Raw genomic sequence first — 24,676 nt, forward strand, 5'->3', positions numbered from 1 at the left:
CTCAAGTTTGTAAATAGGTGATTACACATTCACCACGTTCAGTCTGTTTTGATTTGAATGGGAAATAAAACTTTCAATTGTTAAAAACTAAAGACTAAATTACTGAGCTTTTTTTTTTAGATGTTTGTGACCCTTTTTAAAAGACATATGTCTTCATTTGAAATCACAGAGCATGACGCACACAGGAAGTCAGGAAGTACTGATACACTCACACATTCGTGGTTTAGGTTAAGTCATTGCTGAGCATCAGATATTAGAGGTGGTCAATATAGTTGACACCTTCGATGGAATATGTCATTTAATATCATAGTAACATAATATCAATGTTTAATGTGTTGAAAAGTCTTTAGATATGATAAACAGAGAGGAATGACTTAAGTCAGGAGATGTAAGCAGTATAATGTTCCCATTGTGGGCTACTTTTTTCAGTCTAATATTTGTGTACATTTCCAGAAATCTGCAACATTTAATGCATGCCGAATTAGCTGTAACAGCTTTCTGCCAAAGCTGTAAGTGGTAACTTTGTAAACTGTGGCAATCAGGCATCCATGCATTCAAGCCTGCTAACTAAAAACAAACAATTTATTATTATTCTAAGATTTTGTGACGCTTTGAAATTTCACTTCGCTTATTGTGACATCAGCAGTACACGAAACATGTAGATCTGCCATCCTGTTTCCTGTTCAGTCACATTTCTCTGCGTGTCACCTCGTCCCGTCCTTGTACCGAGTGCAATCAGCACGAGCTGCAAAACACTCAGAAGGTGTCAACACCTCTCTGCAATAAACTGCATAATTCAGATTAATGATGACAGCAATCTGTCAGTTGCGCAGAGCCCACTCAGGACATCATGAGTAATATATAGACACTGTGATCCAAGAACATGGTACAAGGTGTTCCTCCCCGCAGGATGTTTCTGTGGATGCTTCACTGCAGCTGGTATGAGACCGATGTGAGGATGTCCACAGATGGGACGGGTCACAAAGCCATACATCCTGCTGCCACCTGCTCAGCGGCCATACACACACGTTATGTAACTCACTGATTTATAAGGCCGCATAATAACACTTTTTACTTATGTCTCTCTTTTATATAATAAGAGTGATGTACTGTATATAGTGTGACACTGAAGACTACATTTTCTAGAATTTCCAATGAGACACTGTCAATAGATAAAATAACCAGATGAGAATCAGCATTTGGCAATAACTGATAAACTCAAACACTGTGATTATTTTGTTCAATTAACTGAGTAACCATTTGGCTTTTAAATGTCCAAAAATTGTGGAATCACATATCACGTAATTTGTCACATGGATATGATGACCAAAGCAAGCAAGGTTTCTGAGCTGGTGAGAGGCAGTGTGACCCACCTTCACCAGCAGCTCTCGGCTGAGGGAGTAGTTGTTGTCGTCTGAGAAGATCTCGGACAGCTCGCGGAAAGTGCGGAAACTCTCTCTGTGAATGGACACAGACGTCAGCGCATGAACAACAAACAATACTGCTGGCAGTTGCTGTGCCTCTAACGATATCTGATCTCTATATACGTACATTAACATATATGGAGCTCCCCACTATTAACCAAAGACTAGAAGCTTACCGTGACACTTCCTCCCAGGTCCTCTTCAGGCGGTGGATGGCGTTGCACTGCAGGGCAGAGAGGATGGCCCGCAAGGAGGAGAAGTTCTTTAAGATTCGACACTCCTGAACGCAGCGGGGACGATAGCTAAGTCAGTAACAGGTACAACAAAGTATGCTATATAAAATGTTTAAGTAGCCATGATCCTTTCTGTCTGTTAAGCTAACTACTGTTAAGAGACCTTCAAAATCTGAAATATCCCTTCAAATCAAGCGCAGAGTAAACCATATGGTGGTTGCTCACCCGAGCCACGTCTATCCACCTCTCCAGCAGCCTGGCTCTCTGGTTGGGCTTCAGCGTCGGGTTGCTCAGGCAGGTGGTGATGACACAGTTGGTGACAGAGTTGAACTGGGCCACGGTGGCCCTGATGGTGGGAGCAAGGTGCTCCTTCCCCTTCTTATCCCGCTGAGACCAAATCCCCCCCAGGCAGTGGTAGGGCACCACCTTCTTAAACAAATCCTGGACAGAAAGAGAAAGGTGAAATATTAATAATAATAATAATAATAATAAAAAATTGCTCCTTAAAGGTTGATTTTAAGGAATATGTGTAAGTGAGCAGAAGATGTGTGTGCATTTTGAGATTAATAAGCTAAAACAAACACAAGCACTGGCCTTTTAATAAAGCATCAATAGCAGCAATAGTGTTTTTCAATTTTTAATTTTTTTTTTTAACTTTTATTATCAGTAGTTGAACCTACACCCTAAAAATCTGATGTACCTTTGATTGATTTGATTGCCAAATGCATGTGTTTAACTGAAAGGAAAGGGAAACATGCTCACTGCGTCCATGAGTGTGAACTGCTCAGCCACCATGATGGGGTCAAACGACAGAAAACTGAAAGCAGGAAGCTCGTCCTCAAAGCCACTCTCTTCCTGTGTTGCAAAAGGGCAGCCGATGTGTTCCCCTGAGAGACAAAAAACATAATTTTCACGACGCTGCCTCAAACTAAACTCTACCTAAACGCAGTTCCTGCACTACTAATTCTTGCCTTAACCTTGGTGTTTGTGCAGTTTTTCCTCCCCATAAGGTTTCAAATTTTCATTCTGTATTCAAACTCATGTGTGCTGATAGTGACTGTCAACCAGCCCTTATCAATGCACAGCCAAACTGTTCTCTACAACAAGTATTACAGCATGTGAACTGACATTGTGTTTTCAGATATATGAAATGTCTCGTTGGGCATGAGGACAAATTGTTTGCACTTGCCAGATGAAAGAGTTTTAAAGACTTATTCATAATAGGAAAAAAACAAGTCTAGCAAGTGCATCTTGAACAACTTTAGTTTCTACCGGGACCCCCAAGTTCTGAGTCCCTTCCCTGTTGTCCCTCTCCTGTCCTGCCTTCATACCATCAGGATCAGGCTCACACTGCTGTCGGCGGTGGAAATGCGCCAGCAGGTTGCGTGCACGGCGCTCCAGGTCCGAGCCGGGGAAGTGGCGGTGAAGGTAGGACAGAAGCTGGTGCAGACAGTCATAGTTTGGAGGGCTCCAGAAGTCCTCAGAGTACTGGTCCAGCCACGCACCCAGGATGGATGAAACAGTGCTGCGTCACAAAGAAAATAATGTCAGAAGATAAAAGCTAAAACAAATCTACAATATGCATATGAGTGACCATTCAAAGCTAATTTTGATGTTACAGTCACTGCAAGGTGTTAGGCTACATATAAATCCCTCCTTCAGCTATACCAGCTTGCCCTTGAGGGTCACGGGGGGCTGGAGCCAATCCTAGCTGATATTGAGCAAGGCGAGGCACACCCCGGACAGGCTGCCAGTCAATCACAGGGCTGACTCATAGAGACAGACAATGACATTCATACCTGCGGGCAATTTAGAGTTGCTCGTCTTTCTATGTAGATGTCTCTGGGCTTTGGGCGGAAACTGAACCACTGAGTTGCGCCTAAATATAAATGCTAAAGCTTTCAGAGAACGAGATGAGAAAATGTATAACCATGTCTGTGCTCTAAGCATGAAGCCGGAGTCAGAACATTAGGAACACGGCTAAGTTCGAGTCTGATATATTTCACAAAATGTTGAATTAGTACTTAAAAAAGACAATTAAACATCAACGCAGGAAGCTTTGACAGTAACTTTGAGCTGGTCACTTTTTAACACTAACAATGCAAACAAGTAACTTCTGAATTAACATTATTGTTCACAGTCAAATGAGCGCCTGTTCAGCTGTCCTCTTGTCAAGTGCTCAAAGTGAAATGTCATGCTAACATGTACTCAGCATTAGAGATAATCTAAAATAGGCTGTTTTTAAAGGTGTTCAGAACAGCTGCTTGGTTTCACAGCTGAGGGTTGCTAACACTGCTAAATTGACAGGACCTACACAGTTATGCTATTAGGATATGACAGCTGCTGCCGGTATTCATGGGTTTCACTGAGGCACTTTATCAAACAATTTATGAGAATAAAGAAAATATCGAAAGGAGCACATTGACCTTAAGGTTGAATGAACAGTGCTCTGATGGTTCAACAAGCAGGCATATGTCCCACAAAGAAAAATAACCCATTACAACTTCAAACTGTGCTGATATCCCTTTAACCCAGGGAGCAGTGGGACGAGATGTAAATGTACTCAGTGATTAACGTTGGCAGTTTGACACTGAAGGTCACAGCAGACTCACTTTCTCAGCTCCGTGCAGTCGTCCTGGGAGGATCTGTGTGCTGTGGCTGCAGGGACATTTTGGAGCCTGGCATACCTAGAAAAAGAAATACAAGTTCAGTCCTGTTCAACCAAGTTACTGAAAAGCAACATTTCTGATGAGAAGAAAAAACTCATTAGCTTAATTCTAACATGTCTCACTGAGCTTGAAATGAAGAGGGCCCTGTGTAGTTTTTGCTTTCATTCATCTGGTAAGCAAAGATGTTATTTCAGATGTCATGTGGATCTCACCTGGTAATTTTTATTTTTACTTTCTGAATAAAAAACAGCCACATACTTCTATTTAAGATTTATAATGAGTTAAACAAATATAAATGAAACCAAACTGTATACACAGCAGGGTGATGTCAAGTTTGTCATCAAGTTTGCCCGCCTCTATTTTTCAAACAGGGGTGGGCAGTCTGAGCTCCCTCACAATAAAGACAATGACAGCTGCAGTGTGGAGATCAACGATTTTTCTCAGACTGCTGCATTTGAAAGACAAAGAGTGCTGAAGAGGTAAAATCAGAGAAAAGGCTGAGTAATAAACATAGGTTTGTGCAATAAACCACTGGTACCACTGGTGCACTCACAGGTGTGCTATCTGTCATCACTGTACCTGTTGAGCAGGAGATCCAGCACCTGCTTGGTGGTGGCAAAGGAGCGGTAGGTGCAGAGGAAGATGGTGACGTAGGTGGAGTCTTTGCCCCTGAACGCCGACACCATGTACTCCACCAGCCTCTCCAGTGTGCCGGCCTTGATGGTCCGCACCTTGCAGGTCTCATAGAGGCTAAGGGCCGAGTCCGTCTCCACGCCCAGCCATCGCTGCCCCTTACTGGCTGACTGGTGAAGCTGCACCTTCCTCAGCGTGATGGTGAAGATGGCATCGTCCTCAGCCTCCTCACCGATCTCCTGCGTCGAGCTCTGCAAAACAGAGAACGCAGAAAATATGAGGTGTGCCTCCAGCAAATGTTATTTTTGATTTTTGTGATTTTTATTTTTTTTCTCAGAGCTGTTATACCCTTAAAGTTTGCGCTACAAGACATGTTGGACTTTTCAAAGCGGAACCAGCTCCTCAAATATCTGCTTTGAGCAGATTAGAGGGAGCTGAGGGCAGAGAAAAGATGCCACTGTTACCATGAGGAACATTAAGTTAAAAATGTCTGACATCTCATTTTGGGATGAAACCCTTTAATTACGACCATCTGTGTGACCCAGCTCTCTTCTTTTTGGGACCATCTCTCTGTGAGTCATACTTTGTGAATCATGTGCATGGCCGTGCACAAACAAACAATAGCTTGTTACTAAACAGAGCTTACTGGATAACTGGCACTACAATACAAGCTACAGCCTGTATATACCAAACAGGGAATTAACACAAGCCGCTTGTTGCATGAATGAAAGGTCTGTAGGCCGCTGCATGTCACCATGACAGCATTTTGTTGCTGTTTTCTCCAGAACATGATAAACAAAAAATGCAACAACCCACAAAAGAACACGGTGATGCTGGCAGAGACGGTTTCATTGATCATCATGGCTTTCAACAAGAGTCGTGCATTTAACCCACATTGGCGCTGCTGAACGTTACCCAACAGAAAGTAATCAACAGATTATACAACTAAAGTCCACTTTAAAAGGAAGCTTGTCAGGAAAATGAGATGCGTAATGTCGGAGAGCTTAACCCACTGGAGTCGAGGGATGCCCCGGCGCGTTTTTATCGCATTTCACAATAAGATGACGTAGCTGCAAGACGTAGCCTCGCTGAGTCTCTGTTTTAATTTGTGTCAAACGTGGGGACTTCAAACTATATACAAGTTTTGAAATTTTGTAGTAAGTCAAGTAAAACCCAAGTTATGATAACTAATATATGCAATGCTTTTTCCTGTCATCATGTTTGCTGTGTGTTTGGTGCGAGTTTTAGAAATAATACAAATAAATAATATTAATAAGTTTTAAGTTTTCTAAATAATTCATGGTGCATTTCATTGTGACACCTGACTGTGTTGTAAATAGCTGTACAAAAAAACAGCTGAGGGATTTACTGCATTTTAAGGTAAATAGTCATAAATAACTTGTTGTTTGCTAAATTTGTACATAATTTGTTGAAATTTACAATTTATAGTTGCATTCTAAAAACTAAAACTAAAACTAAAAATAGTTTGTTAAATTGGTCACGTGGTAAAGACGCGCCGGCGCGTTCCTCGACTCCAGTGGGTTAAGGGTAAAACCAGTTCATCCTTGTTCATTTACTTCAAATGACAAAGTTGTAACAATAAACAACTGATTAGCTAATTGAAAGAAGTTGAGGATGTGCTGTAGTCCTACATTACCGATACAATGATATGATGATCTCATGTTAAGTGTAGGAACACAGAAAGGAACACAGAAAACAAAACAGACAAACAAAAAAAGTTAAGTGCGCCTATCCTTTCCTGATTTCACGACATACAGATAGTGATAAAATATTCTTTCCAACTGCCATATCATGTATTTGGTATCAGTTTTATGTAGGAATAAAAATGTAGTGAAGATATCAGAGATTGAGATATGTCTGCTTTTTGAAATAAAAAAAAATGATTAGCAAGGACCCCACACAAAAGACTGACTGAGCACTGAAAACAGACCAACCACCAGACTAAACACCAGACCGAAACCAGTAACAGTATCGGCTGGGAAAAGGTCAAAGTCACTGATACCGTCATGTTGATGCTAAAGCATCTGGTCTACACCACAGAACTGTTTTCAGCACTAGTATTAGTATGAAAGCCTGAAAAGATACCAAAAGCTCTGAGTTGTTAAATTCTTAATTTGTTTTCTGAAACAATTTGTGATTATGGACTATATAAAATAAAACTGACTTTAATTTTTGAAACCAAATTTGTCTTCTTTTCATTTTAATTTGGACTGAGGAAATATAACTTGTGTCGAACGAAAGATGTATTTCTTTGATTTCCAAAATAGAGACTTTCTGTTTAACATTAATACTATAAAACCTTAAAGCTAAAACAAAAAAAAAAACAACGAAATAAATAAAATAAAAATAGTTAATACTCTGGAGGACTTTGGCGCCTTTTATCACGTAAGAATTACAAAATCTCATTCCAAATTTCTGCAAACTTTTCATACAACAGGAGTTGTAACAGTTCATCACACATAAGCTTCCTGCTGAAAGATAAACCTTCAAAGTCTGAGCGCTGAAGCTGCTGAACACATAACCACACATAACCTAAATAGCAGAGCCACAGTGGTGTGAATCATTAAGGCTGATGGCCTCAGTGGAAGTATGGCATGTAATCTAGCATGCTGCAGTCATCCAGGGAGCATTAGTCATCAGAGGCCATTCCAAGGCTCAGTGTGGCTCCTTGCTTCACTGCCTGATTTTTTTAGTCAGGATGTCTTTGGTTACATCGCAGTCAATGCCAAGGCCCTTTGTTGTGTCTTTGTTACCATGGAGATAAACTCAAATGAGAATGGCTGTGCACTTGGAATAGCAGTGTAATGAGTGGCACAGTATCTTCAAGCACTACTATTTCTGTTCTTACTCTCAGTTTAATGTTTTGGACATGATAAAGAAGGTAAAGATATGCATTCAATCTATGTGATAGGAATGTCACAACATTAATGATATGGATGGAATATATGTATGAAAAAAAACAAACAAAACAAACACAGAAAATATAAAATAAGCAGAACAAGATCACAAACAAGAAAGACAAACTTATTCCTAACTCTGCTATTCCTAACTGTAAACCTACTGACTAACTGGCCTGACTCAGGGTGTTATCTAAGGGTTGTGCCTGGTTTTCTTTATGTATAATCCATCAATTTGTTGGGAAATGTAAGGCAGAAAGTTGAACGATGATTTGAAATCTTTTCTGAGTTCAGTGAATTACATTCCTTTTGAAACTTTTGAAGAACAATGTTTAATAATTCCAGTTAAATGGGGGATCTATAGATGGACTTGGATATTTCTCAAAAATGTTCCGACCTTCACAGACCAAGGTGCTGGTGAGTCATGTCACTTCTGTTTCAACAGAAATTAAAAAGGTAATGCACAACATTACACTGTCTGTTTGTTGTATATACATTTTTTTATATTGCCTTGTATGCATATTTCATATTGCCACTTTTATGTTGTTATTTTTAACTTTTGTATAGCTTGTTGTGTGTATTGCTGCTGCTGCACTGCAATTTCCCAGTCAGGGATCAATAAAGTATATCTATCTATCTATCTAAAACTATTCACTATGGTCACAACAATAAAGATTCATCCTCTGAGAGAAGTCGAACTTCAGTAACCCCAGCTGAGAAGCTTAAAGAGTGTGTGTGACAGATAAATTGGAGGAGAAAGGACAAACCCCTGGACTACAGTACAGTATAATGGCAGAGGGACGGCTGCAGCTGAGGGCCTTGACGGCAGGAGAGGCGCTTATCAGCCAAACCACAGTGGCCATGCTGCTATCACTTCAAACTCTGAAAAATAGAGCGCTCAAGGGCAGCACCTCGCTCCATCCGCCGAGTCAATTCCCACCATAATGCTCCTATTCATCACTGTTCCAGCAAGGACGAGCGTTGCCATGATCACCAAACTCTGCCTACTACTTGAACAAAACACTGAACGATCAATACTTTAAATAGAAGGGGTCTGTGCCACTTCAAAAAGGCTGAAACACTTCAACACAAAGAATGGAACAGATGAAAGATGAGATGTTCAAAATCAGAAATTCGAGACAAGCAGAAACATATAACGACACCAAGACCAAATATTAGCTAATTACCCCTCAGCAGGAAGTCAGGAGGCAGTGTTTCCTAACCAGGAATCTCACATATGAGACAACTTTAATTAATGAAAAGGCTTTAGATTTAGTTGGTAGGCTCGTCTTCAGATTGAAGGAATTTACAAGCAATTTACACTTGCAGATGGTAATGAGGGTCTATTCTCTCACCAAGTCCTTCTAAACGTTTGTTTGGATCACCCCTCGATTTGCATTTAATTTCTTAAATGAATGAGATGAAATCTATCTGGAAACTTGTTACTCAAATAACTCAAATAATCAGTAATCAAATAATTTCAATTCAATCAGAATTGCAGTCTTTCACTAGACATCAAGTGTCAGACTGCTGAACGAGTCACACCGTCCTGAACTCAACCCCAGTTCAACTATATTTCCTGACAAAGGCGATAAGAATAAAAGTGTAAATAAGAAGGAATTCCCTCTACTTGCGGACAGGAAGCTATCCCACTGTCTTTTTTTCTTTTTTTTTAAATACAAGTTGTCTCACATTCCTTCAGCCTGACTCACTGCTTCACCAGCACCATCCTGGATACAAAAAGGCCAGGAGTGGCTACTAAAGATAGGTAGTCAACTGTTACCCCAATTTGGACAATTTGGCAAAAATTAGATTAAAAAATAAAACTATATTTGCATTACTGCTCGCTTGCAGGAGAATGCTGCTTCATAGGAAATCACCGTCTCCACCTTCATGTAATTCCTATGTGATCCCTCATCATTTCTAAAAATGACAGAGATAATGCATTTGGATTACGAGTATCTTTGGCTAAATTTTATTCCCACTCACAACGCAAGATCCCCTTTTTAGCCATGAGTCACTTGATGAGATAACTATGTGAGACTTTCCTCTCTCTTTTTACCACTTTCTTCTCTTCCTTCTCTTGTGTTTACCTACTGTTTTGTATTAGTTCTGCTGAATGCATTACTTGTGATGACAAATTTTAGGAATACTGTGAATACTGTACATTGTTGACCAGACTCGGTGACAGCGGTTGGTACTCATTTTCTATTTTGCATCTGTCTTCAATGAAGGCTCCAGGAAATGCAGACTTGTGGCTTTGAGGCTGTAGATCAGCACGTCGCTTGTTACTTAAAGCTGTCACCACCTCTCACATCGAGACCTGTGGTCTCTGCTGTAAGCCTGTGACTTCCAGCGTGCACTTGAAGCATGCTATTGATATGTTTAATAGTTTGATATGCACATTAGCTGATCTATAGAGTGAATGTTTGTCGTAGTCTTTATGCCATGAAATCACAAATGTTCAGTGCTTCCAGGAGTGAACACTGGGTGACCTGGAACACTGAATTCTGAACACAAGATACAAAAAACATACAAAACAAAGACACTGATGACGTTCACTTACAGAAACCTATTCAGCCCTTGCTCTAATGTATGTATGTAACTTAACAAAGTGCATCACAGTCAGTTCTTTTTTTCATTTACTGGCTGCTCTCCATCAGAGATTGGTCTAAATCTAGTCACCACATGTTCTTGCATAAAACAACAAAGTAAAAACTGGGTCAGAGAGTATTTATAGTAAAAACATAAATGTTTGTTTTATCCAGATGGATGGTGGTTTTAACATCAGGACAAAGAAAAGACTGACAATACTGACAACTAAGTGATTAACTACCAAAACTGCATTGTTACCGTCTAAACATGCAGAATATACAGTTACTTGCAGTCAGCACAACCCATCTGGTGAACCAGACAGCTTAAAAGAAGCCCCAAGAAGGATCTGCAGATGCTACTTAGCACAAATCAATAGTCACACTCTTTTGTTTGACAGCAGAGAAACTGTGCACTGCACAGTATCTGCTAAACTTACAAAACAGTAAAGTTCCACGAAAAGTAAAACTTATTCAACTATACTGATATTAATATTATGTGAACTGTTTCTTGGCTCCTTGTGTGACTTCGAATAAAATCAAAAAATTGGAAAACTCCAGCAGGGTCCACAGAAATGTCTGGCATCCACAGTGAGCCTCCTCCACACTCGCTCTGACACTTATCAGATCTCCATTCACCTACACCATCCTGACCATGAACGTACATGTGGGCAGCAGGAATGTGAGGCAAATAAAAGTGTCAGCAAAGAGTGATGAGGCAGAGAAAAGGAAATAACTTCCCAGAGAGAGGAAAATCAAGTCACATGAGCCTTTGGTGGAGAACGATTTGTTCTGCTGTTGGATGAACGACTTTAGTGTTTCTGTTCAATGTTCACTTTATGCAGTCAGACAGTTAGATGTTAATCATACATCCAGCTTGATGGCATTTTCTTCTTTGGTGCCTAGCCTGCTATCTAACCTGCGTCTGTTGCTTTTGTGTAAGTATAACTGAGCTCTTCATAAAGACCATCAGAGATAAATAAGGTTCCTCAGAGCTTCCCTTGGACATACAGGGACACGTCCCTGTCCCATTGCATGCAGTGCTGGTACTGAAAACATGCGACAGCACGCTGGCTGAGAAAATGCAGATCACTTTGGGGTTTCCTAAATCTGTCGTCTTGTTTCTGGTATTTTTCTCATATATTAAGCTTATTACATTTAGGTTAAATGTATCTACGTATTCTTTGAGACTAACAAAACAGTGCATCCTGAATGGACATTGGTGTTGGGCATGACTAACAACTATTTTAGTTAACCATGAATCTGCCTATTTTCTGATTAACTGTTTAGTCTATACAGTGTTAAGAAAATGCCATTTTCTTAAACTTACATATATATTGAACTTGTTGTCATGATGAAAAGCAGCAACATCTGAGAAGAAGCCAGACAATGTTTGGCATTTTGTCTTGAAACAATTAACTGATTTAATCAGTTTCAGAATAACTTTCTGTTAATCAACTAATTGAATGCATTTCTAAACTGTAACAAAGTCAAGTTTCTACACAATTATTTCAAATATATGTCAGAGGAAAAATGAGTACGTTTTATACATATTTATCTTTTAATACCTACGTTTCTGTCTTGTTTTTCTTCATGGTTTTGTCCATAATTTCTATAAGTTATGACAACACTGTACAGCAGAGATCTCAGTGGGCATCAATAATGCTCCACAATAACGCAAGAAACACAAGCAGTCAAAGCATCAGACAGGTTGTAACAAGCCAATAGTTAATCCAGATGATTTAAATCAATTTATGTGGACATAAAACCGGAGGAGGAAGCCAAAACCTCAATAAATATTCCTCACGTCACAAAAAAACTACAATAAGTTTGCTGGTCAAAGCTGAAGGCCCATTCTTCTTGTTCACCTTGTCCCCAGATGTCATATATGAACTTGATGAATACAAAGTTATTACCACTGACTGGAATGGTGAAAAGAATAAGACCCAGTTGAAATAAGTGGGATCCTTTAAGGAAATTTAATGTTTAGGGGAGTAACATACAAATGTCAACACCTCACAAATTTACAGCCTCACCCTCAGGATTAATAACAGGTTGAGAGACTGGCTGACCTGCTCATAAGTTCAGAAACACAATCATAACTCTTCATCCATAAATCCAAAACTGTTTATCTCGCATAACAAACCTCCCATCTTGATATCTGAAGGAGCACAGTCTGTATAAACACGACCACCTGGCACAGTAACAGATTAAAACAAACACACAGCGACAAAAGTAAACCCTCATTCTGAGCCAAATCCCCTCAAGGCCAAACTGCGCTGTGGGAGCATGTTAAGAGGCTTCTGCCAAATTCTGAAGCTCATCAACAGAAAACACACCTGCATCAATAGCAGTGGTCCCACATGACCCTTAGAAAGCCCCTCAGAGCAGAGGTCTAAATGTAGATCATCAGGGAGAGTCCCAGTGGAACCTGCCCCCAAAACAGTCAACATCTAAACAAAGGCAACAATAGTGTGCGCCCATTACAACCCTGTAGCACAAGCCAGTGACTTCCTCTTGCTAACAATGACCGCTGAAAGTCGGTGAGATCATTTGGATGTGGGGCAAAAGACAGTGGAGGAGAGGGGGTGTAACCAAACACTCAGAAAGCTCTAAGTTGTCTAATTATAGAGGCAGTATGGCCTCAGCAAACAGAGACATTCTTAATTTGCTGAAATCCTCACCTGATGAAGTTGCACATACATGACAAAACACATGATGGCAGCTAAAGTTAAACAAAGCTAAGAGCCCATAGCCATGCTAGGATGTCTGAGCACAGCAGTGCTTTGATCTAAAAGCTAAATTCAGCATGCTAACACATTGATGCTTAGCATGTATAATGCTTAACATATCTACCATCTTAGTCTCATGTGCTAGCATGCAAACCTTTTCTAATTAGCAAGAAAACTGTACATTGATGGGAGCGTTACAAATTGTGCAAAAAAACTGGTGATAAACCAAAGATGACCTGATCAAATGAACAATAAGGGATCATGAAAGTCATTACAATTCACCTTGAACAGATGAACGGGTGAACATGAATGTCTGTACTCTGTACTATATTTCATAGACATCCGTCCAATATTTGTAAAGACAATCCACTCAAATGTACAACTCACAGAACTACAGTGAATGCTGGCACAACAACAACTCTGCCATCCCTAAAGCCAAACAGCTTTACAAGCTCAAAAAGTAGTTCAAATCTAAATTTGAACTACAGAGAAAATAGCTAAAATGATCAAATAAAACACAACAGTTAAAAACTGACCTTATTAAGGACAACCAGCACCGATACGATAGTAATGTTCTATTTATATTTCTGTAAAGTGTATGGACGAGTAGTGTTTTGTAAGTATCACCAGTAATGATATAACTGTCACTGATGTAGCTAAAAATATATACCTTTGATTCTACCAAACAATTACTACTAAACAACAATTATTATCTTCTTCTCTTTGAACAACACTGTCTCCCTTCTACTTCCACACTTCCTTGCTCTAGTCTAAAAGGTTCTGGATAGTTTCTCTTTTTAAACGGTCTATTTTTACCTTTGTTTGTTTCTCTTCCAGAAAAATATTGATATGAACATGAACAAATGTTTCCGTGAAATTAAGTTGACAGATCAGCCATGAGCCAAAGAACAACTGATTAGATTTTGGAGAAGACCTCAATCCACAGTTCCTGCCATCAGATAATTGTTTTCACTCAGCTGTAACCTCAGAGGAATTCCAAGTTTTCCAGGCATTTTTACATTGTCAAGAAATCAATAAATTAAAAACGACAGGAATGACTGAGTCGTGTTTTCTTTCAAGTGCCTTGTAGTTATTTGGACTTTTTGCTTATTTGTCTCGCCCACACAGTTCATGTTTTCCCTCTTTTTTTCACTTTGCGGCTTTCACATACACACACACACAAACTGAAACCTCGATTTATGCCACGGCTAAATGCGCTCATGTCCGTGTGTTGCCTAAAACTGGGTGACAGAGCTGTTCTGACAGGTGTAAGTAACACATGCCAGCAGCTAAACTGGCTTTGTCAACCATTATCAATCACCAACATGCATGTACAGAGTTTCATTAGGAGAATAAACCTCTTATCTTTCAATGGACTCTGGTGGGGATTCTGGCAGTGGCCTTATCCCAGTTTCTTTTATTTTCACCTTTCCTTTCCTGTACTATTGTACGTTGCCGTTGGCTTCAGATGACCTTGTTCACACACAGCATGGTTTTCCTTACAGCTTCTGGAATAACAATTTGTACTTAGTTTTCGTCATTGACGGTAAACGAGGGGGGTTGTCTTTTTGCCAGACAAATAAAGACATTGATTAAACATCCACAGAGCAAATTCAACTGGCTTGTGGGGACCATTTAATGTGAATGAAAGCTCCAAAACAAGAACAAACAAGCCTTTTAAATGCAGAAACAGCAGTGCCCAGACACAGTATCGTAAAGACCTCCATACTTTGTGTACAGGGACCAGATAATCCTACTGAATCAAATCAAATCTCTCCAGAAGCTTCTCTCCTGCTCTGTCCCTCTTTGCACTACCTGACTTAATAAAAGAAAAATGTTTAGTCATGTTTTCAACAAATTATAAAGGCATAATTTGAGACTTTTGGTTAGGAGCGTCACTATAAATACACTAGTTAATACATTTTAAAAGGTTGCCTTACAGTATGTAGGACCGGTCCAGGTAATTAGACTAAACCAGAATCAGAGGATTTGAATTTTTTTTTCCAGGCACTCGGCCTTTACATTCCACCCACTGTCTGTTTCTGTCATTCTGTCTGCTGCTGAGATCCGGCGCTCAGCTACGAGATTCTCCTCAGAACCAATTGTGGAAACAAAAGCTCCTTCTGTACGGACTCGGGTGGCCCGGCTCCTGTTTCTCACTGTGAGGCTCAGCCAAACTTCCGCCTGCGTTGCAGTGCTTAAATCTCAAATTAGAGCCCACAACAGCTCACCTCCACTCACACTGCAGCTGTGTCCCAAGATGATATCTCCTGCACATGTGTCTCAGATCTGATGTTTTACATTCAGTGTCAACAGCAGAAGGTTCATGGAAGTCACATTCTGTCACTGTAGATCTAGGTCACACGGATTAAAATACCTGCATCCAACGTGAGAGCAAGGAAACTCTAAACCAGTATTGTGTACTGCTGTGTTTTTGTAATGATGATATTCTGTATGGCCTGGATTGCCTGTGAGATTATTTCTTCCATGTGGGTTAACTCAAACTGTACTGTGTTATTACATCACTCATCTGGGACTGCTTGTAAGCTTGGCTGAGTCACTGGTAGCACTGGCGACAATCAGACCATGATAGAAAGAAAGCAAGAAAGCTGTTCTTAGTACAGTTATTAGCTGACAGTGCAGTCGGAGACACAGAGCTACTGTAACTGATCTAAGTGTGGATTATCTATTAAAACAGAGGAGAAAACTTGGAAATTGAATCAAACATAAGGGGCACACACACATGAAAGTGAACTGAGCCACTGAGACAATAGTAGCTCTACCGTTCAGACTCAGCCCTGAACTGGTCTGGGAGTCCAGGAGCTGTAGGCCTCACTCTCATCCTCTGCAACCAAACTGATTACTGACTGTGAAGGATCCGACAGTTTGAAGGACCTACTGTTTAAGGCCTCTTGAGACAGTCTCAATGAGCAGCAGTCTATTCTTTGTTTAGCGGTGTTTTATGTTGGTTTGGCCTCTAATCCTGCCGGTTTGCTACTGGACTGCAGTGTTTGAAAAGCTCTTAGAACTCTACTCTTAATTATAGCTATTTTTAGCTTGAATGCACTGCTGTACGCTGCTTGGCTGCAGCTTTTTACAGCTGTGTCGGTGTGGTTTACTTTGTTCCCATGAAGATACGATTATAGTGGGACCACACTGTTGCATATATTCATATAAAATATCTAAACAGAGGGCTTACACACGTGATATTCCAACAGCCGAGCTGCTCACTGTTATACACACACACACACACACAGACTGCACACAAAACTGCCAGCTGAAGACTTATAAACTAATATATATGAACACTGTTCAGCACCTAATACTGTGATATGTAAACCATATTAACCATGATCAATTGCAGCTATGTTGATAATCAATTATTTTACAATAAAAATTTTGATTAATTGATAATGAAAATAACAATCAGCAGGTTAATGCAGGTACAGGACCAGATTTGAACAGCATCTGATGCTGAACATTTTACCATGGAAAACAATACAATGAATTAAAGTCAGCAATAACTGGGGCAACATAGCATCATTTTTTTCTCTCAGAAGCCTAACATAGTAGTAACTTTATCTGCCAGCAAATCTTCAGGTCAAAGCCATTTGATCCCCACAGCTATCTGATACAGACTCTACTCTGATGATGGTTACATGGAGCCAGAGGGATTGACAAAAAACTGCATCAAATCCACCCCCTCCTCCACTTCGGCTGCAGTGATCAGGCTTCATACTGTAACTGAACCACCACGTCAAATAACGCTCACCTCAGCCTCTGAACTGAGAGGAAGAAAGGCGGCGATTGTGGGGGAAAGCCCTGGGCCTTTGCAGGAGAGGGATTAAGCATTAGGTAATTGTGTTAGAAGAGAGGATCAGATTAGAGCAGAGAGTCGAAGCAGAGCAGTTTAGCTGGAGACGAGAGACCAGGGCTACCTCTCTGAGCTCGCAATATGCAAAGGAAAACATGCGCTTCTTAATAACAAGCTTGTGATATCAGTCCAGGCCTGATTGATGACAGACCAAAGAATCAAAAAGAGAACATGTGGACAGACAGCAGGACCAGATCGTCTCCATGTGGTATCAATTATGATGCTGTCCTCGTCTAATCTCAGGCCTTATATAAGACCAATAAATATGATTACTCATCCTCCCTACTTATCTGATCGAATGCACAAGATGTAAGCAGCGCAGGGCTGGAGAATGTTCCACTTAATCCATAAAAAAGGACATCATAAAAAAAGGACATTTTTTATGGACTGAGTGGAAAGGGATGCGGTAGGAAATAAAGAATTGGGGTTACGGATATGAAATGAGGAGGACAAAGAACAGCTCAGAGTGTACAAAAAGAAAATACACTGCCAGCAAAGCATTAGTCATATTTTTAGCCATGCTGGAGAGATGGCTCTGGGGATGACAATGTCGGTCATTTGTTCCACCACTTTGCTACAGACCAAAATATCTTAACATCTATTACATGGATTTCTATGAAATGTGGTACATTTAGTGCCACCATCTCCTTTTATATGAAATATGAAAGCATGACCAGTCATCACTTTGATTATCCTTCACCTTTTCATCTAGTGTCATCATCAGGCCAAAATTTCAATGTTTCCAGTAGTTTATTTATTTATAATTTATAGCCAAATACCTGCAAAGCCAAAGACATTCCCATCAGCCTCAAACGCACTTTCTGCTTTGTGCTAACTAGCAAATGTTAGCATGCTATCACATTAAATTAAAAGGGTGAACGTGCTAAACACTCCACATGCTTTACAATAGCCTGTTGGTATTATCATTATGGGAATGTTATCATGCTGATGCTAATATTCAGTAGAGCTGAAACAATTAATCAATAAGTCACAGTCCCTTTAGTCGCTTTTCAAGCGAGAATCCCCAAATCTTCCTCTAGCGTTCAACATAGCTGTGCCTAAATACAGCTTGACAGGGCCGCTGGCATGGCTGTGGACTGTTTGTGTCTAATAGACACTGGACCCACTCTGTATCCAAGAACACAGTAGTTTGTGATATGACAAACATACCATCTATTCTCAATGTCAGTATTATGAGATGATTTAGTGACACCCACACTGCAGGGGTTTCAGCAGGCGTCTCTTCAGTACTGAACTGAATAAGCGTGCGTGCAGAGGGAGGAGTGATAACCACAGGGGGGAAAACCAGTTAAAAAAGTAAGTGATCCTGTTGCAGTGTTACTCCTGTGTCAATGTCTAAGGAGTTTCACAACAGTCATAATATGTTTCACTCTAATCTAGCTTGATATGTACATTAAGTTACTTCATACAGAGTCCCAAGGCATTGTTCCTAGAGACTCAGCATTAAACATTGATAAGCAGTTTAAATAAAAGACTGACATTATTAGAATTAGGATTAAAAGCATAGGACTAGTAAATGTCTTCGTTTTAGATTACATTATCCTATCTGTGGCATATGACAAAAAACACTGTCTTGTACAGATCCATTTATTTATATGAATGTGTTCAGCTGTTTGAAGGTATTTAAGTACGTAATGAACTGTTCACTTTTGGCTTTAAAAGTGGGGTGAACATAGCCAGCTAAGGCAGACAGCAGTGAAGTAACATTTGTCCCTCTGCGGGTATCATCTCTGGTTTTTTATCTACCAACGACCTCTAAAAAACATGTGTCACTTGACAGTAACTAGCGTTGAATTAAACATTATTTAAAACAATAATAATAATAATAATGATCTTATTAGCTACGGATCTCCTCAGGATCTCCACCCTAGACCCTCAGTGTTGGGTAGTGGCACCGCCGCCTGAACGCCCTCCTGATCACAACACAACACACAGCATCATCTAACGGACCTCAGTCGTCTCTCATCCCCGCTAGTCCTTCACCCGACACCAGCCCTATCAGTGCCGTTTCTCACCGCCTCCTACCCACCTCCAGCAGCGGCAGGTCTGGGTCCAGCTGTGTGAAGCTGTGCAGGACCACCGGACTGCGGTCCTCGACCACCTCCAGCCTCACCCCGTCCCAAATGTTCCGCACCCTCCACGACGAGTCAAACATCTCGACCAACTGTCCCGATTTGACGCTGTGCGCCTCGCTTTGCATCCCCGGGAAAAAGACCATGGATGCCCGCGGAGCCGAGAGTTGACTCACAGCAAGGATAGCAGCATTTTCACGCTTGTCGAGTAATGTTTTGAAAGCGAATCGTCACTGCTGTTGTCTGTGGTACAGCGGTTCTGTTAGGTCACCGCCGCTGCCTGTAGCGTTTAGGAGTATCATGACTCAGGAAGGGGCTTTTCTAAACCCCGCCCCAGGCCTGTGCTGCATTCATGACTATCGAAAATATCAAAGACCGAGGAAGTAACGGAGGATTAGGGCTCATCTTCTGGCTAGACGAAGCCAACATGTCTGAGGCTAATTCTTAGAAAATACGCCTGTGCCCTGTAACCAAATATTATTTCACGCAAGCTTGATCAGATCTCTCTATTCTCTAAAACAATAATGTGCTTCATCTTCATCCCAGCAGTCAAAAACTAAAATTCTAAAAGTTTAATAATACACACAATGTTAAAATGCTGTAATACAAAAAAAAATTGCAGTAGTTCACCATGACCTTTCTACTTCTTGTTAGTGTCTCTTATACTGCTTTAGCATGAGAATTTTCAGTCTAAAGCTCAATTAAGTCTTACCTTAATTAAGATTGTTACTTTGGAATTTAACTCACTAATGTATTTGGTTGACTACCTATATTAGAAATGAGAAGAATTTAGAAGAGAGAAGCAAATCACAAAATTACAACAATATCAGCATACCAATTCCATAAAGTAGCTTTTATGAATACGCATCATATTACATTTAATGGCGTTGACCAGCAAAACAACTTTCTTTGACTATTCTGTATGGTACGTTAATATTTACGACATGTAATCCATAAGTACAAGTCTACGGCGTGTCCCTGAAGGTAGCGTTAAACTCCCCCCCCCACTCTTAAGTCATGCCTTAGGGGAAATGATGGCAGCGTGTTGTTTCTGCTCTCACTATGGTAGCAGGCTGGTTTGGGAAAAGAAAACACACTGATGTACAGTTCACTGTCCCCGCTGCCTGATGGAAGTTCACATCTACACAAATTACAGTAAGTGAGTAAATGTGCTAGGTACAATTTAAAATGTACTTGTAGTTTACTTGAATATTTTCATTTCATGCTTACACTTCACACGACTCCATGACATTTTAGAGGAAAATGTTCAGCTTCACTTCCATACATTTATGAAAGAGCTTTAGTCTCTCAGATTAAGATTTTACATACAAAAGATATGTTCAAATATGAGGCTACCTGGCAGTATGTAAAGTATTCTAAATTAGTTCAGCCCTAAATAACTGCTGCTTACATGTTACATGCACTTAACAAATAATGCATATTAAATAACAAATATAAAAGCACAACTGCTCAAAGACCTCAAATCCCCATACAAACCCATGCATTTCATATGGATTCTACTGTCCAGTGGTGCAGGAGACTTTGTATCACAGCAGGAGCCCGTCAGTTTGACATCAAACACTGCCTCCTGCTGGCCACTGTCAGGAACAAAACTAAAACATCTATCATCTTAACAGGATGCCTGTTAAACCTATTAAGTGATTACAGACGCAAATTAATTTGGTCTGTATTAAGTGAGAAGTAGCTATATCATCAAAACAAATGAATCTCACATACTGGTGGTCTGTATTTTACACATAATTAATGATGAACTTTAATTAAATTTATCTTTTCCCTATATGTTTTTGGAAGACAGCGTAAAATCATTTTTTCACATCAACGCACCGACAGGAAGAACAGGTGGGAAAGCAACTGAGCAAATTTAACAAAAACATCTGCTGCACCAGCTGAGACCGAAAGCAACCAAAAACATGTCTGACCTCTCTGGCCTTTCTCATCACAGAGCCTCATCATCACTGCTGCACTTCATAACTCACAAATCTGCAGCTGCTGGAGGAGGGGAAAAGACAGTGTGTGTGTGTGTGTGTGTGTGTTGGCAATATTGGCATTGATTCTTCTGCACTTAAATTATCAACAGATTTGTATTTTGAAATATTATATATACAAATACTATATGATTTTACATCTGCTATTTTTTTTTAAAAAGTTCACTAAAATTCTCCACTGAGACAGAAAGTAAAGAAACATAGTTTGGGGTTAGCAGATCTTTCATGAAAAAACACAGACCAATGATATTTAAACTGTGCATTGAAAATAAAATGTGGAGAAAAAACCGATAAAAGTGAGAAGTTTGCATACTGTGGTTCTGTCACTGGTGAATCAGGTAGTGACCCCAAACATCCGTTAACTTATTATGGTCTAAAATAATTCAATATTTTCCTGCTTTTTATTTTAGAGTTACTCTAACAAGGCTGCAAAATCAAAAATATAAAAAAAACGACTGATTTCATATTTAAGTGCAAGAGCCATGCTATTCTACATATCGTTTACTGACAACACTAAAACTTAAAATGAGTTAGATCATCTCTCACTTTCACTTTCTGTTTGTGGCTCTCCAAGCTCCTACTGAAGAGACAAACCTTAAACGGCTCACAAATATGTCATATATATACTACAACCAACAGTAGGTTGTCAACATCCATCCATTTTTTATACCCACTTTATCCCCGCTGGAGCCTATACCAGCTGACTACGGGTGAGAGGTGGGGTACATCCTGGACTGGTCACCATTCAATCGCACCATTCTCCATTCAATCGCAGGGCTTGGGATTGTGGGAGGAAGCTGCAGTACTGGAAGCTTGTCAACATAAACACTGAAAATAAGCCTGATAGCAAATTCACTTATAGTAGTCACTTCAAAATGTCTAAACATAAATAAAAGGTTGACTTGCAGCAAAGACAAAGTTTTTTGTGATGTTACAATGTGAATGTTTCTTGTCTTATCTCATCCGTAAGAAAAGTGCTGTTGTTACCCAGAAATACAACATCAAGAAGCACAATTCGACAGAAAAGCCGGGTTGTACAGAGTTAAAAATTATTATTATCATATTCATATTATATATATCATATTATTATTGTTATTATCAAAAAAATGTTTACAGGATACTGAGAAATCCTTAATCTAAATGCTGTGTCACATGAGGTTTTTAGTCAATTAAGAAGGGGAAAAAACACTGAAAAATACTGACATTTGCTGCTTTGGGTGCTTAAAAGTCTAATGCAGTCACCAAATATATCCGCCATTAGAGGGAGCTTCAGTAGAAAAACACCAGCGCTGGTATCGGTCTTCCAGAGAAACTCATAACTGCTGAATCCCAGAAATCCCTAAGACCTCAAAGGGACAGCCAACTTTTAGGCTGCTGTGATTTAACCAACGTTAGGCTTCCATCTGCTGGAAATCAATACCAGAGGATGTTGTTGTGCTGCTGCTGAGGCCCCGGCTGATTCTCCGGCATGTTTTACTGCTCCCCGGGAAGAGTGACACTAACAGCCCCTTGTTAGTTTCTCTCTGTCTCTCCCTCACATGCACACACACACACACACACACACACACAAATCCACAAGCTTTAACTCACATGCACACATACGAAGCAGCATCATTACAGAAGTCGACCATACACGTACACAAGGTGGCCAGGTTTTACACTGTCAGCCAAAACCGGTCTGTCCTGACACGGTTGAAGTTAAAATCAGAAAAGTAATATCATGAAAAGCTTTCAGTCCAGATGACACCAAACAATGCAGAAAGGTGCTGACAAGTTTAACACAAGCACAACCTCCAGCCAGAACAGCATTTAGCCCAGCACCTCAGCCACAGCGGAGGCTCACCGGGCACCAGTGGAGGACTGTGGCTGAACTGGGCTGCTGCCAGGCACACAAAGTTCCTCAGCGCTCCACAAACAATAAATCCGTAACAAATAAAAGCCAACGAAAGTGCCAGACACTGACAGAGCACAGAGTTACATAACTAAAAAAAAACAGGCTAATAAAATAAGAATAAAGTGATCCCTCTTAAGAATCACAGAAAAATAACTTACAGGCAGGATTTTATTTTACATCCTCCGGGTTTGTCTCAGATCCTCTATGCCCAAACCTTGATTCTCCATTTAGCCAAAAGTTTGTGTGTGTGTGTGTGTGTGTGTGTGTGTGTGTGTGCGCGTGTGTGTGTGTATTTTGGAACACAAGAGAACCAAAACCAATCCTGCAGCTCTTAGGGAGCCTTTTAGCTACTTTTACAGGACACTCACAGTACAGATCAGTCTCAGCACAATCATCCATCATACTCACAGCACACTCATCTTTTCCAGCAGCAGGAAGTTACTTTCATTAAAAAAACCTTAATAAGCATATGTACACACACTGTTCAGCTTCCACATAACAGCATCTAGATCACCAAGGGTACTGAAGAATACCGGGCTTATATTCTTCAGGTGAACACAAACACCACACATAATTAACACAGTTAATTATTTACCAATTTACTTTATCATTTTATTATATGTTTTCATAGTGCTTATAAATGACAACTAAGGGGTCTGAAGTGTTAGCCAACAATCATGCTAAAAGAAAGCTGAAAAAAAGCACCAATGCTGAACCTTTAGAGATCCTTTTTGTCTGCTTCTTCTACACCTGAAAACTGTATGACTGCTGGTTACTTTAGCCAAAAGATGGCTCATCAAGATGACTGGCAGCTGATTGACTGAGAGGAGGGAGCAGGTACAAATAGCACATTTCACAAATCCTCAAGAAGAAATGTGGCATACTGTTGCCTTTTAAATCCCGATTTGATTAATTATCAATTATCAAATTATCAATTATTTAGTCCACACTGACTCAGATCCCCCTCCAATCTGAGGATCTCTGAATGGACAGCAGCACGTAGGAGGTTTGCAGATCTGAGATGCCGGTGCCAGACAAAGGAAGAAATCACCTGGGTTTTGACTTCCATTTTAAAGACCAACCAGACTTAAAATAATTCATGTGCCCACTGATTTTTTCAGTCCAATGGCGTGAGAGAGAGTATGATGTTGGAAGAGAAAAGGCTGGCCTCCTGCTCTTCCTGCTGTCTCAGTTTGACTGCTCTTAACAAGAACAGACAGTTGAGGTCAAGCCTGTGCCTTGTTTCACGTCGCTGTGAAGACAGAACACTGTAATGATGCTTAATGGGATCAGATTATAGTCAGGGAAGCATCTATTGTGTCTTCTCAAATGCGCCGGTCTACTGTCACTGCAGATGAGCCTCATTATATTCACTGAAGAATCTTAATGTCCTGTTCCTGCTTTTATCAGGATATACAGCTTTTTAATTTATATTATTACAAATTTCAGTTTCTTCCAACCATAAATTACAATTACTGTCATGACGAGGACGTGATTCAATTTTTAGCTCAACTGCATCACTGTCATATAATATTGTCTTATTTATCCCACTGACTACCACATAGTGGGGTATAGTTGTCACATAGACTTTAAATTAAGGAAAATAGAG

The 24,676-nt window shown here is 40.1% G+C and overlaps 1 protein-coding gene across 6 annotated transcripts in view; it reads right to left on the bottom strand.

The window, feature by feature from the left end:
* LOC124057518 (ral guanine nucleotide dissociation stimulator-like) overlaps positions 1–24,676 on the bottom strand; it is a 53,240-nt gene that overhangs the window by 9,754 nt on the left and 18,810 nt on the right. For 4 of the 6 annotated variants that reach the window (XM_046385873.1, XM_046385871.1, XM_046385872.1 and 1 more), the window contains exons 2-8: positions 4,906–5,210; positions 4,270–4,344; positions 2,989–3,182; positions 2,420–2,544; positions 1,883–2,098; positions 1,601–1,704; positions 1,374–1,458 (exon numbers count right to left, since the gene is read on the bottom strand). In XM_046385873.1, the coding sequence (XP_046241829.1) occupies positions 1,374–1,458; positions 1,601–1,704; positions 1,883–2,098; positions 2,420–2,544; positions 2,989–3,182; positions 4,270–4,344; positions 4,906–5,210 (1,104 nt within the window). Of the gene's footprint in view, positions 1–1,373; positions 1,459–1,600; positions 1,705–1,882; positions 2,099–2,419; positions 2,545–2,988; positions 3,183–4,269; positions 4,345–4,905; positions 5,211–19,124; positions 19,751–24,676 lie in introns of those variants that run through there. The other 2 variants (XM_046385869.1, XM_046385868.1) reach the window with 2 other exon arrangements.

Source organism: Scatophagus argus, chromosome 4 (assembly GCF_020382885.2).
Source record: "Scatophagus argus isolate fScaArg1 chromosome 4, fScaArg1.pri, whole genome shotgun sequence".
NCBI lineage: Eukaryota > Metazoa > Chordata > Actinopteri > Scatophagidae > Scatophagus > Scatophagus argus.